The sequence below is a fragment of the Epinephelus moara genome, chromosome 17 (genome assembly GCF_006386435.1).
Source record: "Epinephelus moara isolate mb chromosome 17, YSFRI_EMoa_1.0, whole genome shotgun sequence".
Lineage (NCBI taxonomy): Eukaryota > Metazoa > Chordata > Actinopteri > Perciformes > Serranidae > Epinephelus > Epinephelus moara.
In genome coordinates this window covers 32949958-32964176 of record NC_065522.1, presented here as the reverse complement: position 1 = coordinate 32964176, position 14219 = coordinate 32949958, and the positions used below count along the sequence as shown (strand labels likewise).

The 14219-nt window shown below is 45.2% G+C and overlaps 1 protein-coding gene across 1 annotated transcript in view; it reads right to left on the bottom strand.

Moving 5' to 3' along the window:
- Positions 1-14219, bottom strand: part of lratb.1 (lecithin retinol acyltransferase b, tandem duplicate 1) — a 32171-nt gene that overhangs the window by 14058 nt on the left and 3894 nt on the right. Inside the window, exons 3-16 of the mRNA XM_050066391.1 lie at positions 13238-13307; positions 12770-12900; positions 12533-12621; positions 12317-12416; positions 12190-12233; positions 11838-11915; positions 10241-10437; positions 6008-6072; positions 5782-5888; positions 5544-5646; positions 4906-5005; positions 2677-2716; positions 2519-2570; positions 1971-2079 (exon numbers count right to left, since the gene is read on the bottom strand). Of these exons, the coding sequence (XP_049922348.1) occupies positions 1971-2079; positions 2519-2570; positions 2677-2716; positions 4906-5005; positions 5544-5646; positions 5782-5888; positions 6008-6072; positions 10241-10437; positions 11838-11915; positions 12190-12233; positions 12317-12416; positions 12533-12621; positions 12770-12900; positions 13238-13307 (1285 nt within the window). The remainder of the gene's footprint in view (positions 1-1970; positions 2080-2518; positions 2571-2676; positions 2717-4905; positions 5006-5543; positions 5647-5781; positions 5889-6007; positions 6073-10240; positions 10438-11837; positions 11916-12189; positions 12234-12316; positions 12417-12532; positions 12622-12769; positions 12901-13237; positions 13308-14219) is intronic.

The window sequence follows — 14219 nt, the reverse complement described above, 5'->3', positions numbered from 1 at the left end:
TGTGTGTGTGTGTGTGTGTGTGTGTGTGTGTGTGTGTGTGTGTGTGTATGTGTGACAGCTTAAGGAGCGTCTCTGTGTGCTGAGTATTTGTTCGGGGCCATGTGAATGCAGCGTTGGTGAAAGGATGAAAAGTGGCACAGCTTGTACTTCTCAGGAACAGAAGATGCTACACACACACACACACACACACACACACATATATACGCACACACAGTGTTGGTTGTGATTATGGAGGTAACAGGACATGGGAAGATGTCGCCCTCTGTAGGCAGACATCAGTAACAGCACAAATCGTCCATCATCAATAACTGTTCACAATCACTTGTTCATTCTGTCACTTTCATTTTCTTATGAACACATGAACACAGATGGTGAGGTGAGACAAAACCTTTGACCTGCTTACTAACCAAAGGCTGAAGCTCTATAATGCAAAGATCCTTCAAGCCCCCTCAAGGGCCCTGGAGCTTCCTCAAGGACAATCTCAAACCCTGACGCACCATTCAAGTTCAATCAAGGACCTTTCCAGTCCACTTCAAGGTACACCAGATCTGTGTCACCGCAGTGTGAGGACTGTGTGCAGACAGGTGGCGTTAAGGTGGCGTCCATGCTGTGAGCACCAAAATCCACCGCGTCATCAGCACCCACTCCCCACACCACTGTGACTGAACTGGACTCTGGAGCCTCTTCAAGGACTGTTTGTGACCCCTGAAGGACCAATTCAGCCCCCCTGAAGACCTAAAACCCTCGAGAGGAACCCTGATGGATTCCTGGAGCTTCCTCGAGGACCCTGTTACCCTCTTACCCCATCCAAGCCCCTCAAGGACCCTGGAACTTTCTCAGGGACAATCTAAAACGCTTTAATAACCCCTGGAACCCCTAAATCACCACTCCAGTCCACTCAAGGACAATTTAAACCAACCAAAGGAGCATTTGAAGCCACTGAGGACATCTGCAACCTCTCAAAGGAGCTGTACGCCACATTCAGAACATATTCAGACTCTAGAGGTCCAGCGGGACACTCACAGAGCGAGTGTGACATCACTCTCTGCTCAGGACACCACCACTCCACCATGTCTTTAGGTAGCAAACAGTCATTTGCACATACAAAACCTTAAAAGACCAAGGCGCAGCTCCTCATAGAGTTTCATGTTTGTTTGTTTTTTTCCGCGATTAAGCAACCAATGAAATCTTGCCGACTAATGACCTTTCTGGTCGAGGATTGTCAAGGATTCCTTTTATACTCCCAAGAGCCAATGGTGCCTCATGACGGACCCCGTAAACTTTTCAAAACTAAAACTGGAGGTAACCATGGCAACAGCGCTGACGCTTCAGGCCCCATCAGCAGTTGACTGATAAAACTAACCTGACCTCTGGTTAAACAATAGACTGTATAAAAATATGGACGTAGTCACCATGACGTCACCCATTGGTTTCTGAGGAGCGGGTTTGAAGCTCAAAGTCGGCGCCAGTGACTCCGCCCAACTCTTGGCCAATCAAAAATGGGCAAAGAGGCGGACCAAATGAAGCCTGGTTGCTTAAGCACGCCCACCTCGCTCGAAGCTGCTGAGTTAGGCTAACGAGCTAGGCTAACAAGCTACGCTGGTTTGGCTAGCCCTGTGGTAAAATTTAAACGGATGAGTTATAAAAAAAATTCACCCCCCGTACAGTTGTCATGAAAGGAGAAATTAGCTATAGAGACCAAAACCGTTTTTTGCACCAGGCTGTAAACATGTTTATTTCTGCTGTAAAGTTGAGCATCTTAACATGGAGGTCTATGGGGATTGACTCGCTTCTGGAGCCTGCCTCAAGTGGCCATTCAACGAACTGCAGTTTGTGGCACTTCCGCATTGGCTTCACTCGTCACCCCTGGAGGTTGCCGCTTGGGTTAAACTGACTCTCTTTGACCCTTCAATATTCATAACAAACTGTCAGATGTAATGTAAGGAACATAACATGGTGCCCTTGTTTACCTGCGTCATGTTCGTCCTCTGCTGAGGTGGGAGGGGCTTCCTGCTCAGGTGTGTCTGGCTCCGCCTCTGTGAGAGACTCCACCAGCTCTCCACCGATGTGAATGTCCACCTGCAGAGAGCTCAACGTGAACGAGTGTCGTGGGACTGACTGTCAGTTCGAATAGTTCAACGACAAAACGACATTTTTATTGTTGTTAGCTTCCTTATTTTTTCCCTTTTTATTGAACAACAGAGTGAAAGAGAGAAATAAATGCAGCTGTGTCGGAATTCTGTCTGAATAAATTCATCCTCAAACAAAGCAAAAGTCCTGAGATTCAAGAATCAGCAGCTTTTCTGTCGTCAGCTTTCGTATCTGCGTAAACAAAGCAGCTGTTGGTTACTAAGACTTCAGGAAGGACTTGAAACACAAACAGAGACAGTTCACAGTCAGTTCTTCTCACTCTGTGACTCATCAGGTTCCTTCTTTGTTAGAATTTCCTGAAAACCCCAAACTGCTGCGACAGCTTGTTTTTTCTTGATAAACATTTGTCAGCTCAACTCAAACTCACCTTCAGCTCAGATTTGGGATGTAAGAAGAAAAACGGCTTCAGGACGGGAGATCTGGAGGGAGGACATGACTCTGGTTATTGTGGACAAAGTGGACACGTGAGACACAGCTGTGGGTAAATTCAATCTTCAGGGGATAAAGGTGCATATTTAAACTCACACTCTGGGTCGTCCGCCCACGATGCCGGTCAGTCCGGGAGCTGTGAGCGTAAAGACAAGAAGAAGGAGGAAATTTAAAAACATGAAAATACTGATCTTTACAGTTGCAGCAGGTGTAACAGCTGGTCTGAGCTCAGCTTCAGCTTCCTGTCCCACTTACAGTTCAACAGCACAAACAGCTGAGTCACACAGAGTTCATGCTGAGTGTGTGTGGTTGATTTGAACTGGTTACCATAAACAAAACCCAAATTCAGGAGGTCACAGCCCTGCTTATCTGCAGCATGGAGGATATTAATAAATGCCCTGAGCAGGGAGTGTGTGAATGTTTCACTCACAGGGTTAAAACAGAGTTCAGGCTTTTTAGACACGAAGGAAACCACACCCTCTGCTCATCTCTGCTGCAGGGTACAGGGTCGAGGCTATAGCTGTGTGCAGCTTGAGTTGCATTGTGGGTAAAGTAGTAGCCTTTTTTAAGAAAATAAAGATGATGTCTCTGGAACTGGCACATGCGTATGTCTAAAATGGCAGCTCTCTGGCTCTGCAGGGTGCTGATACTGTCACAGCTGCCTGGTGACCAGCAGCTGCGCAGGGTCTAACCTATGTTCAGGCAGCAACAGAAAGTTTGCTGATCTGCCTGCTCTGGCTGAATTTGCCAACTAAAGGTCCGCCTCAACAGAAACACAGCATGTGGACTCTGTGTTGAGGTGGGTGCCAGTCTTTTGTTGACGTTAGCAGACTCCATTTCTTGGCTAACATTAGCTAGTGTTGCACACTGAAGAGGAGCAAGACACTTAGGAACGTGCATAACGTCACATCCTTTGGATTTCTTGAATAGTTCAACCCAGTCCTTCACATGGAAATCAGTCCACAGGCTGTCAGAGAGTGATCCAGAGATAACTGATAGTTCACAAACATTTCAGACATTTAAATAATATTTTTGGGTATTTATTGCCTTTTTTCTAACATTCTTTTTCATTCAATTTATTCATAATTTTTGGACTATTTCATAAACTTTTTTCTGACATTTAAAAATATATTTTGGACATTTTATCAACATTTTTCTGACATTTTAATAACTTTTTTCCTGACATTTTCATAATATTTCTAGGTCATTTTATCAGCATTTTTGGACATTGTATGTACTTTTGTTCTGATATTTTAATAATATTTTAGGACATTGTTTCAGACATTTTTTAAGACATTTAATTAATATTTTATGACATTTTATAATCTTTTTTTTGTGACATTTTAACAATATTCTTTGACATTTTATTAACTTTTTTTCTGACATTTTCATAATATTTCTAGATCATTAAATCAACATGTTTTGGACATTTTATTTATTTTTCTTCTGACATTTTAATAATGTTTTTAGGTCATTTTATCAACATTTTTTACACAACTTTTTTTTTACATTTACATTTTATTGCCATTTTAGTAATTCTTTTGGATAGTTTATCAACATTTTTGGACATCATAGAGTGCTGCAGGGATGACGTCTTTTCTGCAGGCTGACGAAGAAGTTAGTGTTGCCCTGGTACATTTTGGATTATTGCAGAAATAAAACTGTGGCAAACAAACATTTGTAACACTGACAGGTTTTGATCAGTAAGATAATCTTCACTAATGGACACCACTTAAAATCAGCAGAAGTAAAAAGCTAACGTCACCACCACAACAAGGCTGTAAAGCTGTGTTTCGTGTGAAGCCATGTTTGTAGTCTCATTTAGCCACATGTTAGCAACCGTGTTTTTTAAGACACATAAAAGCTTCTCGGTTTATAGCGGGGTATTTACTGACATATTTTATATCGTAGAACAAAACCTGAAAGTCTCTTCAGCTTGTTTTAACCACAGACCTTATTCCACTCATCGGACCAAGAAACCCACAGACTTTGAGACGAGGGAACAGGAAGTGCTTAAACGATAACTCGCGTCAAGGTTTTAGGACTCATTCCTGGCGGACCCCAGATAACTGGTCCTCAGGTCCAGATTTCTCCTCAGTCATCAGTTCAAGGTCCATACAGTTCAATATATTCAGTGTCACACTTGTGTTTGTCATCAAGCTAGTTTACTGTCTCAGTCAAGTAACGCTCTGTTAGTCTCTCACTCTACAGCAGGAAACAGCACTTCAAAATAAAAGCTCTGTGCTGGAAATTCACTGTAGTTAAAAACAAAGTGGATTTTTTTAACACTTGACACGTTCGCAAGTCAGATGTTGTTTGTCGTACCCATGCCGGTTCCTGCAGGAGCGACTTCCCTGGCGAAGAGCTCAAGAGCTTTTTTCTGTTTGTGATGGACGGCCATCCAGAGCACGGCCTCTCTGGAGCCCTGATCAAACACACCACAGACACAACATGATGTTAATGACAGTCCTGCCTGCCTCCAAACATATCAGACAAACAAGAAGAGGAGGGAAATGAGGGGGAGAGGATGAAGAGAGACAAAGACATGGAGGAGAGGAAGAGGAAAAAAAGAGGGAAGTGTGTGAGGTCAGCAGCGTGACACAGGCTTAGCTCCGACCCTGACCTGCTTCTGGTACAAGAGAAGTTTTGGACGGATGGAGAGACGAGGATTGAGTCTGTGAAACAGGATTAAGTCTGACCCTGACCTGAATCTGCTGTTAAAGACAGAAGACAGAGAGGAGGGTGAAGAGGAGAAGTGGAAAGAGAGAGAATAAAAGAACGACAAACTAAGTGTTGATTATTATTTTGTTGGTTTAAATGTGCAGCATTCATCGTTAGCATGCACAGTTCATCACAGGCTGAAGTTCATCCAGCCTTGATTCAATCTTCAGCTTCTATTAGAGAAACTACGGTAATGTGCTCTGGCTGCAGGACGACACACGGTGCAGGTGTGTTCATGTTACCTGTCTGCGAGCGCTGGGGCCATACGTGTCCTCGGCTCCGAGGATCTGGATGTTGACAGAGCTGAAATCTTCAAACTTCAACTGCTGAAACATTCGCTTCGTCCTGCGCGCGCACACACACACGCACGCACACACACACACACACACACACACACACACACACACCAGTTATTCTCAGGAATATAAATAAAGTTCAGAGCATCACACACAGGTGGAGTCGTATTTCATGCACACAAACCGTTTGATGATGCTCTCTGCGGTTCTTCGAGCCTTTTCTGCCGCTCTCGGGCCTCCGACCGGACACACCGCCGTCGCCCTGAAACCGTCCATGTAGGTGGCGCACACCTGGAGAAGAAGAGGACGAGGAGGAGGAGGAGCATATCAGACAGAAAGACCACAAATTCAGGCAATCCTTCAGATGCAGAAAACCCTCTCAATCTCGTCATGATGATGATGATGTTTACCTTGTAGTCATGTGATGGAGCGAGACCTTTAGCCCCCGTCACTCTGACAGCACCTCCATCTACACCTGGAAACACACACACACACACACACACACACACACACACACACACACACACACACACACACACAGTTTAGTACATTGCAGAGATAAGTGAGTTCACCATGATCTGTATCTGTACTCGAGATGTGCAGAGCTTGAAGCGTGAGGGGGAGGAACCTAAACTGAAGTGGTTATTTTAAGCCTGAAACTGATATGGGTTGATCAGAAGTTGTTTCATTCAGGCTTCAGTTATGAGCGATGGAACAACGGGCAGTCGTCACACTGAGTCAGGTATGATCGAAGAGACTCCGCTGCTATTTAACAAAGTGACGTAGGAGTGAGACGATGGACGAAAAGCTCCTGGTGTGGAAGCAGTGAGGGTCGAACTGTTAACCAATGTGGACAGAGACGCTGCCATTTTTGGACCACTGGCCCAGTGAAAGAAGACACGTGGGAGCGTCACCCTGGACTCTGAGAAACTGACAGTTTACACAATGTTTTGACACTTTATGGACTCAACTAACAAGTGATTCATTCTGAGCTCCTGCACATTTTCATGGACAAAATTTCAAAACTTTTCCATGACCTTTAACAAAAAAAATTTGTTATTCTTGTTTGTTTCTGTCTCTGTGACGATGGAGCGTTGCTGTCCTTGTCCCATTTACCCGGCATTTTTCAAACATATTAATTCAGTTCAAACATAATCTCAGGCAGCGAGCATACATGAAGGGAGGGACAGACAGGACAGAGAAACATACGTGAGCAAAGTGTCACAAATCGACACATATTCGAGCTCCGCTATGTCGACAGCTTCAGAAAATACATCTGCCATTTCTGCTGTTACATTATTTGGATGGTTTAATGGAAGATTACTGTGACAAGTCCATGACACGCAACATTTCTGTGACCGATCCAAAACTTTCAAAAATTGTCACTAATTTCATGACTTTTCCAGGCCTTAAAAAAGTGATAAATTCCATGACTCTTCCAGGTTATCCATGACCGATTGAAAATCGACAGCTGAGTGGAGTGGAGCTTCTTCCTGCACAGATGATCTCTGAAACAAAAACTGACGACGAATAAGTCAGAACTTTTGTCCACGACGTCCATGTCTGCCTAAAGTCCTTTCTCTTCTTTCAGTGCTCTCCAACGATGAAAAGCTAAACCTATGATGATCTGTGTTTGACTTTAAGCTTTCCTCTGAACACTGAGAATCTGGCACAGTACCCACCAGTCTCAAAATCTCCCCAATTCTCAAAAAGCCTGGTTTGGACCCTGATGACTTCACCAACTACTGGCCAATCTCCAACCTGCCCTTCATCAGCAAGATCCTGGAAAGAGCACGCTGTTTCACAACGATCCACTCAGAGGTCAAAGTGGACACGACTTATTGCACGATTCAAATCTGAGTCAAACGTTCCACTGTCACTATTTTGTCAACACACCCGACATGATCCATCCCACAGCCGCACTACTGGGCTGAAGAATCTCCCAGTCTCACAACATCTCTGGGGCGTTAAGTTTTCCACCTCAGACACAGTGATCTCAACAAATTAAACACACACCAAGAACATTACGCCCCTCAACACACACACACTGTAGCAGCATTACTTCACAGTCGCCACATGCTTCCTTAATTAAAGTGATTTATGTGAGAACAATAACTTTAGTTACACAACAAACAACACAACAATAACAACAACAACTATTTTTTAATTTAAACGTGTTTCACAACTGAGACTGAAGGAGGGCGTCGCCTCATGTCACTGTCACCGCCGTGGCATCCTCACCACATTCACCAGCTCTCCTAGCTTCTCTTGTTTCCTTCTCTCCTCTCCTTGTGTCCTCCTGGTCACTCCTCAGCACCATGGTTCACCTCCTCCTCCTCCTCCTCCTCAGTGAGCTGAAAACATCACGCAGCACTTTGCCGACCTCTGTGTGAACTGGTCTGCAGACTGTCAGCGGGGTCGTCTTCAGTTCACGTTCCCGCCTCCTTCATGTTACTACATAAACTCCTGATGAGGGAGCGGGGGGGGGGGGGCAACAGGCTGAGGAGTTCAATGAGACTGACATATTTACATCTCTGGACACAGCAGCAGATGAAAGTTCACATTCCTCTGTGAAACAGGACGCTGTGTCCAGAGAGTCTGTTCAGAGAGTTCAGGGGCAGAGCAGAGTTGATGCCACGCCGCCAATATGGCCGCCAATATTCCAGAGCCTCGTAGAACAACTACAGGACATATATCTTAACCAGCCATAAAATCAAATAACTTGAAAATAAGATAAACGAAGACGCGTCAGAGCAGACTGACCAACTGACGCTCGCTGGGTGGAGTGAAGCGTACCTCCGGTCTGATCTATGCGGCGACCTGCGTGTGTTTGAAGGTCTCTCTGAAGAACGTGATGGCGTCACCTAACGAGCACGCTGAGGAGGACCGTGACCGCCATGGAGGCGGCGTACGCTCTGAACAGGCAGAGACGACTCTGCAGCTTCGGTTGGTGATTAATATCCATCAGTAACATTTCTTACAGGTCACATGATATCAGGATGTTTAATATGCTGTTAATCTGTTCATTGATTGATTTGGCAAATTTCCAGTCAGACATTTTGGCCGTTGATATTTATCATCAGTCAGATACAGGTGACACCAGCTCACCTGTGTCTGACTGAGAGTCTTCATCACAAAATATGAACTGACGTAACATGAAGGAGACCAGGACCAACACTGAACACTAAGGCACTCGTTTCTTTCCTTCTCTCTGTTTTATTTCCTCCTCTTCCCTCTTTGTTTCCTCCTCTCCTTTCTTCTTTTGTCCTCTCCTTGTTTCCCATTCTTCCTCTCTCCTTGTCTCCTCCTCCTCTCTCCTCTCCTTTTTCCTCTTCTCCTCTCCTTGTTTCCACACTTGTTTCCTTCTCTAATGTCATTTCCTCCTTTCCGTGTTCCCTCCTCTTCTCTCCTTGTTTCATCCTCTCCTCTCATTTCCTCCCCTCATCTCCCTGCTTCCTCTTCTTCTCTCCTTGTTTCCTCCTTCTCTCCTGTTTTGTTTCCTCCTTTCCCTTCCTTGTTTCCTCCTCTTCCCACTTTGTTTCCTCTTCTCCTTTCTTCTTTTGTCCTCTACTTGTTTCCCATTCCTCTCTCCTCTTCTTTTCCTCCTCTCCTCTCATTGTTTCCTTCTCTCCTGCAATTTCCTCATTTCCTTGTTCCCTCCTTGTTTCCTCCTCTTCTTCTTCTCTCCTTGTTTGATCCTCTACTCTCATTTCCACCCCTCACCTCCCTGCTTCCTCTTCTTCTCTCCTTTATTCTTCCAGTCCTTTCCTCTCCTCTTGTTTCCCAATCTCCTCTCCTTGCTCCCTATTTTTCTCTCCTCTCCTTTTGTCCTCTTCTTCCTCACCTCACCTCACCTCACCTCACATATCTCTCCAGTTTTCTTCCTCTCCTCTTTTGTCATACTGTACATCAGCGTATATACAGAGTGATGACATCATCAGACTCTAAACATGCATGTGTCATGTGTCTGAGAGGATGCGGTGTGATTTTCGACATCAGTGTAACGCCAAGATGAAACGTTCCTGAAGTTATTTTGTGATGACGTCATGTGTATGTTGCAGAATGAATATATTTATTTAACAGAGTTACTGAGAGTGAACAACAGACTGGTCTGAACTCTCTCAGCTGCTCTTTGACCAGTTAAACTTCAGTCAGCAGGATGAACTGGTTCCTGCGTTCTACAGACACAGAAATGTCTTCATGTGTCGTAGAGCAGTGGACCACGTCGGGGTCACGCAGAAGTCAGAGCTGTGAAATATTCAGGACACATAATCTGAAATGTAAACATAACGTACATCAACAGAGCAGCAGGAGTGAGTGTTGATCCTCCCGCTAACAGCAGATTAGAATAAAGACTGAATTAATGAGAGAAGAAGAGAGAGCGCCTTATCAGTTCAGGCGGAGACGCCGCAGCAGACGCCGTCGGACCGTCCTGATGGATTCATGTTTAGTTTTTATAAAAGGAAAATAAATCACTGCCAGCTGATACAGAGTTGATTGGAGGTTCATTCAGAGGTCGAAGAGAAGCTGCAGACGCGTTTGTTTAAGGTTGTTCAAGGGTTATGAAAACAGTCAACAGTTCAGCCACTGGTCACGTCCTCAGTGCTGACTCTGTGTGTGTGTGTGTGTGTGTGTGTGTGTACCTGGCACCTCCTTGATGGACACCTGGCTGAAGTCACAGACCACGTCGGGCAGCAGGTATCGCCGCGGGTCGCCGATCTCGTACACCAGCTGCTCGGCCGTCGTGCCGAAGGAGACGAGGCCGCCGGTTTTGGGCGGTTTGGAGAGAACGAAGGAGCCGTCGCTGGAACATTCCACCACAGGGAAACCCATGTTGTCCCTGACACACAAACACACAGTTCAGATATGTGGAGTCAGCAACCTTATTTCACCGAGCAACCTTTCGCAACAGGAAGTCATGGTCGACTGTCATGCCGTACTTTCACCTCTAAGTGCAGCAGAACCACCGACATCTTTAAAATCATACCACAGTTTTTTATCTAAAGCTGTGAAGGCTGTTTTATTTTGGCATCACTGGTCAAAAGAGTCCAGGAAATGTTTCAGAGATGTTCGCTCGAGCCTCGGATCACACTGCCTCTTCAAGGCCCAAATATCTCTGCGTTCTGTATCGCACATGGGGGAACAGCAACAAAACACCGCGGGAGATTTAAAAAGCAGCTACTAGCAGTTAGCAGCTAACTCACAGAAGCACAACAGCGGCCGAAAATGTCCACAAACTGGGTGAACAATGACATCCAGGGGCTCCTTACCCTCCGAGCAGAGGACGAGATCAGCTGCCATATAACAGGGACGCTAAATGACTGTTTTTGAAGTGTTGGTGCAGCTGTGGCTCAGCAGGTAGAGCATGTCGTCTTCTAATCAGAACATCAGCAGTTTGATCTCCAGCTCCTCCAGTCCACATGTCGAAGTATCCTTGGGCAGGACGCTGAGCCCCAAATTTGTCCCGACGGCTGTTCCATCAGTGTGTGAATGGGTGAGTGTGATTCGTAGTAGTTACTGTTTATAAAGCACTGCGAGGAGAGTGGGCAGCAGCTCCACAAACTGACCCCCAGTCAGTGGCTGTAGCAACCTGAATCCAGCCAGCGCCCTTTGTCCTTTAAGTGTGGGATTAATAAAGTTCATCTTATCTTTATAAGGCCGTCTGAGTCTCTCCTACAAACGTCCTTCTATCTGAAAGCTGATTCTATCTGAGCAGTCTGTTTTTCCCATTTATTATCTTGATTTTAGTTTTGCCCTTCTTTATTTTATCTTTAACTAAATGACATTTTATGACCTGTTTTCTGTTTTATTCCCTTTGTGTTTTAATTGTGTTCAGTTACATTACAGAGCACTTTGTGTTTTGAAAGGTGCTGTATAAATAAAGTTCATTATCATAATGAAACTTTCTGTTGCTGCCATTACACAACTTAAACCTGGTGCTTGTTTTGAAACGTGCTGCATAAATGTAGTTATTATTATTACTGATTCAAGGTGGTGGTCAGAACAGAAAGTTACAGGATGGCTGTATCATCCAGGAGACTCCTGTGTTTCTGTGTCAGCTGAAGTTTAAGAGGTGCAAACACACCTTCACAGCTTTCAGCTTAAATTTCTGATTAGAGTCTCTCTCCTACAAAAGTATCAACACTGACAGGTCAGTTCTCCAGGTGTTTCCAGGCTGCTCAGACCTGCTGTGTGGAAACAGACTTCTTTAACTGACTCAGTGATTCAGCTCCGTCTCACCAGTCAGGGACTTTGTGCCAGTCGGTGAAGATCCCTCCCGTACTCTGAGCTCCACACTCGATCAGGTGACCTGCCAGACTGACACACACACACACACACACACACACACACACACACACGTTAATAACAGATATAACATCATCATCTTAGATATGAAAGACAATGATGAGAGACGTTTGACAGAATCAGTGATGAAAATGTGGCGGCGGGACACAGCTGAGACGAGACAGAGGAACAGAATCATTTCAGATGGTAAGATTCAGGTGATGATGATGAAGAGGAGGAGGAGGATGTGGACCTCACACACAGCTACGCCCCTTCCTGTAGCTGTGGTGTGTGTGTGTGTGTGTACCTCCCAGCTGCCAGCAGGTCATAGTCAGTCGTCTCCCATCCAAACTGTAACAGATAAAAACACCAGACTGAGTCACACACACACACACAGACACACACACACACACACACACTAATGTCACACGTACAGTGTGCATGAGAGGCCCCAGAGCCACGGCGCTGTCCACACAGCGTCCAGTTACCACGATGTCCGCCCCGAGATCCAGACAGCGACGGATAGGAAGAGCTCTGAACACACAGAGAGGAAACAACCAATGAGAGCAGCAGGTTAACTCTTCATCACACCTTCATCATCACACATCAAACACTTCCAATCACTCAGTAATAACATAGAGTGTCTGTACCCGAGGTAAGCGTTCATACTGTGGAGTGTTTTAGGTAACTGCTGTCTGCTGCCGCCATCCGCCATCTTGACTTCTGACAGACTGCTTCTCTGAGAGGAGAGGAGACAAGGAGACAAGGAGAGGAGACAAGGAGACAAGGAGGAGAGGAGAGGAGAGGAGAGGATCAATTATTCTGTAATTCACACCAATCAGTTCATAATGATGATGATGGTGATGCTGTGGCCATAGTGACCTTACATGGGGCATGAGGTCATCCCCGGTCACCACGGCGACCTTGAGGTCCAGGCCGGCCTTCTTGATGACTTCCTGTATGGCTTCGGCGCAGGCCAGAGGGTTCACACCTCCGGCATTACTCACCACGCGGATACCTGCGAAGGAGGACGGACACTACACCTGTCATTGTGTGTGGTTGCCATGGAAACTGACTCGCCAGCAGCACATTGCAGGGACGTTATCAGACGCCATAACAACAACAACAATAATCATTATTTTACATTCACACAATGATGGAACAGAACAAATGGTTAAAGTTTAAACAAAAAACGATAAAATGAGGTAAAAAATAATCTGGAAAAATAAAATAAATATAAGTTAAGTTAGAGTTCATAAATGACCTGATGAAGTTTGAGCTGTTCTAACAGGGAACCAGCAGGTGGCACAGTGTGACTTGTTTCCTGTCGGGACCCCAGAAACAGGTTTTCTCACCTTTCCTGTGGATGTCGTTAATAAACGGAGCGAGAGCCACCTGGACGAAGTCCGGAGCGTAACCCATGTTCTGTCAGAGACACAGAGGAGATAATTTATTATCATTTATTATCATACACATTGTTCTTATCTGCTGTGTCTATTTCTGTGTATTTACACTGACAGCAAATTAAAACAACAGTCAAACTCATTTTATTCTGAGTCTTCTAATTACAGAGACACTACATGTGCTACATTTTGGGATTACAGAGAATCTGCACACAAGATTTACACGACATATCTAACACTTAAAGGGATAGTGCACCCAAAAATGTAAATTCAGCCATTATCTACTCACCCATATGCCGAGGGAGGCTCAGGTGAAGTTTTAGAGTCCTCACATCACTTGCAGAGATCCAAGGGGAGAGGAGGTAGCAACACAACTCCACCTAATGGAGGCTGACGGCGCCCCAGATTCAAACGTCCAAAAACACATAATTGAAACCACAAAATATCTCCATACTGCTCGTCCGTAGTGATCCAAGTGTCCTGAAGCCCCGACATAAAAAGCTGTTTGGAAAAACCTCATTTGAACTCCATGTTTAGCCTCATTGTAGCCTGTAGCTGGGCGCACGCGAGACCAATGGAAGCATGTGAACAAACATGAAGGCAGTGCCCATGTCTCACGGTCTCATGCAAGCGCACACACGTGAGCACAGTGCCCAGAGAGGCAGTCAGAGTGTTTTTGGACGTTTGAATCTGGGGCGCCGTCAGCCTCCATTAGGTGGAGTTGTGCTGCTACCTCCTCTCCCCTTGGATCTCTGCAAGTGATGTGAGGACTCTAAAACTTCACCTGAGCCTCCCTCGGCATATGGGTGAGTAGATCAATCAATCAATCAATTTTATTTATAAAGCCCAATATCACAAATCACAATTTGCCTCACAGGGCTTTACAGCATACGACATCCCTCTGTCCTTATGACCCTCACAGCTGATCAGGAAA